Source organism: Penaeus japonicus, unplaced genomic scaffold, assembly GCF_977035675.1.
Source record: "Penaeus japonicus unplaced genomic scaffold, GWHDUDI00000001_assembly GWHDUDI00000002, whole genome shotgun sequence".
Taxonomy (NCBI): Eukaryota; Metazoa; Arthropoda; class Malacostraca; order Decapoda; family Penaeidae; genus Penaeus; species Penaeus japonicus.
The window spans coordinates 39,630,545-39,633,044 of NW_028234404.1; the positions used below are offsets into that span (position 1 = coordinate 39,630,545).

The window sequence follows — 2,500 nt, forward strand, 5'->3', positions numbered from 1 at the left end:
AAAAGTAAGAAAGATAGATATAAAAGGAATACATATTGTTTTTTTCTGATAAAAGGGTATTCCTTTTCACTAAGGGTGATTAAAAAGAGGAAAACACTGCAGCCTTAAGATTGATTTTTATATATTTGTATTATGATTCATAGAGTCTTTGTTATGCTCTTTCAAAGTATCGTTTGCAGAAGACTCATTGAAATTGTTGCAACTAATACAGAAACGACGGAGAGTTAATATATCAAAGACTTCTAGTTATCAAATATATGTGAGTGTGTGTGTGTGTGTGTGTGTGTCTGTGTGTGTGTGTGTGCGTGTGTGTGTGTGTGTGTGTGTACGTGTGTGTGTGTGTGTGTGTGTGTGTGTGTGTGTGTATGTGTGTGTGTATGTGGTACATCTATAAGGCTAGGATTTTATTATGATTCCCTTCACTTTTGCACTGTTGATTTTTGCTCAGTGCAAAGCTAGCTGTCTAATTAACTGTTCTTTTGTCTCTCGTGCGTGACGCGTCCCTTCTATCGCCTCTCTGCTTTGGAGTTCATTCGCCCTGAGTTCCCCTTCGAGCTTTATCTCCTTCTGTTACCTCTTCCTTTCCCTCTTCCTCATTTTATTTCCCTTCTTTATTGATCTTCCTACCGAGTACGGTTCTGTACGGCACTTTCTCCTCTTCCTCTTCCTACTCCTCCTCCTTCGTTTCCCCTTAGCATTCTTCCTCTTTCCTTTTCTTCCCTTTTCTCCTTCTTCACCCATCTTCCAGTTTTCGCAAGAACACTAATATGAAAAGTGACTATAATGCTTGCTGAAGCTGATCTCCGTGTGTCTGCTGAGCCGCGTGTTTTCCTTCGCCCTAATGAGAGTTATTATCCTCCTCTACAGGTGGTTCAACAGAATCCTGTAATTCATTTTATTCCGCAATTGCAGCTATAAACTTTGGAAGAAATGTGCATATATATATGTGTGTATATATATATATATATATATATATATATATATATATATATTATATATATATATTAATTGTATATTATTATATATAGTTATATATTATATATATATTATGTATATGTGTTGGTATATATGTATGTATATGTAGTATGTATATATATATATATATATATATATATATTTATATATATATATATATAATATATATATATATATATATATATATATTATATATATATATATATATATATAATATATATATATATATATATATGTATATATATATATATATATATATATATATATATTATATATATATATATATATATATATATATATATATATGTATATGTATATATGTATGTGTCTGTGTTTGTGTGTGTATGTGTGTGTGTGTGTGTGTGTGTAGATTAGATAGATGAATACATAGACAGATAGATGTAGATAGGTAGACAGATATAGATAGATAAACAGATAGATATAGAGAGATAAATGGATAAATAAGATTTATTCATCCCTCATCAACCTTGATCCGCTTCCAGCATGCAATCCGCATCGGATATCTACCGTACTCTTAATCTACTCTTGATATACCCCGACATCTACACAGTTCCAAGCCTCTTAAAGTTCCACACATGAGTTTCCATCACAATCTGCCAGTAACTTTTTTTTCGCGTGATCTTATGACAAACCAACAGACCAGGAAACCAGTCAACAACCAATGAGCCCCCCCCCCCCCAAAAAAAAAAAAAAAACCTAGACCATAACAGAGCCTCAGACCCTAACTACCAGACCGTTGTCTAGACCACGAGTGACCGCAGTTCTGACCGCAACCTCTCTTGCCTCTCCGCGCCCAGAGACCGAGCACAGCGTCGTCCTGAAGGAGATCAACGTGCCCTTGTGGAGCAACCCCGCCTGCCAGAACGCTCTCCGGGAACAGTTCGGGCCGGCCTACACGCTCCCGACGACGGCACTCTGCGCGGGCGCCGAGGGGCGTGACGCCTGCGATGTAAGTAAGGGGACGGGCGTGCCTGGGACTCTTTCCGGGCAGCGTCTGGGTCACAAAAAACGTGTGCTTGTGTCTTTGCACCGACTTTTGTGTGAGTGGGTATTAGGACGTGGATAATATATGTTTGCCTTTGTGTTGCGTGCACATATTACCGCCGCACGCATGTCTGCCCACGCTTTAATTAATCAAGGGCCTCCCCCTCGGTCCGCAGGGCGACGGCGGCGGGCCCCTGGTGTGCGAGAAGGAGGGCCACTGGTACCAGGTGGGCGTCGTCAGCTTCGGCATCGGCTGCGGGCGGCGCAACATCCCGGGCGTGTACACGAGGGTGCAGGCCTTCGAGGACTGGATCAAGGACACCATCGGCGTGCACCATCACCCGTGACGCGGCACCACACCTCATCGCTCGATCCTGCGTCGCTCATGCGAAGATCTCTCATCGTGACACAACCGCACTCCTTTTTATCTCCACACGAACACGAAGCGCAAAGCGGCGTCGTGTAAGCCAAGCCCTTACGCTCGCCGTCTGTGCCCCACATGCATATATATATATGTATA

The 2,500-nt window shown here is 41.3% G+C and overlaps 1 protein-coding gene across 1 annotated transcript in view; it reads left to right on the plus strand.

Annotated features, from left to right (window-relative positions):
- Positions 1-2,500, plus strand: part of LOC122246524 (serine protease 41) — a 3,510-nt gene that overhangs the window by 1,004 nt on the left and 6 nt on the right. The window contains exons 2-4 of the mRNA XM_086545459.1: positions 1,547-1,595; positions 1,697-1,945; positions 2,157-2,500. The exon at positions 2,157-2,500 is cut by the window's right edge and continues 6 nt beyond it. Of these exons, the coding sequence (XP_086401585.1) occupies positions 1,547-1,595; positions 1,697-1,945; positions 2,157-2,327 (469 nt within the window). The 3' untranslated portion in view covers positions 2,328-2,500. The remainder of the gene's footprint in view (positions 1-1,546; positions 1,596-1,696; positions 1,946-2,156) is intronic.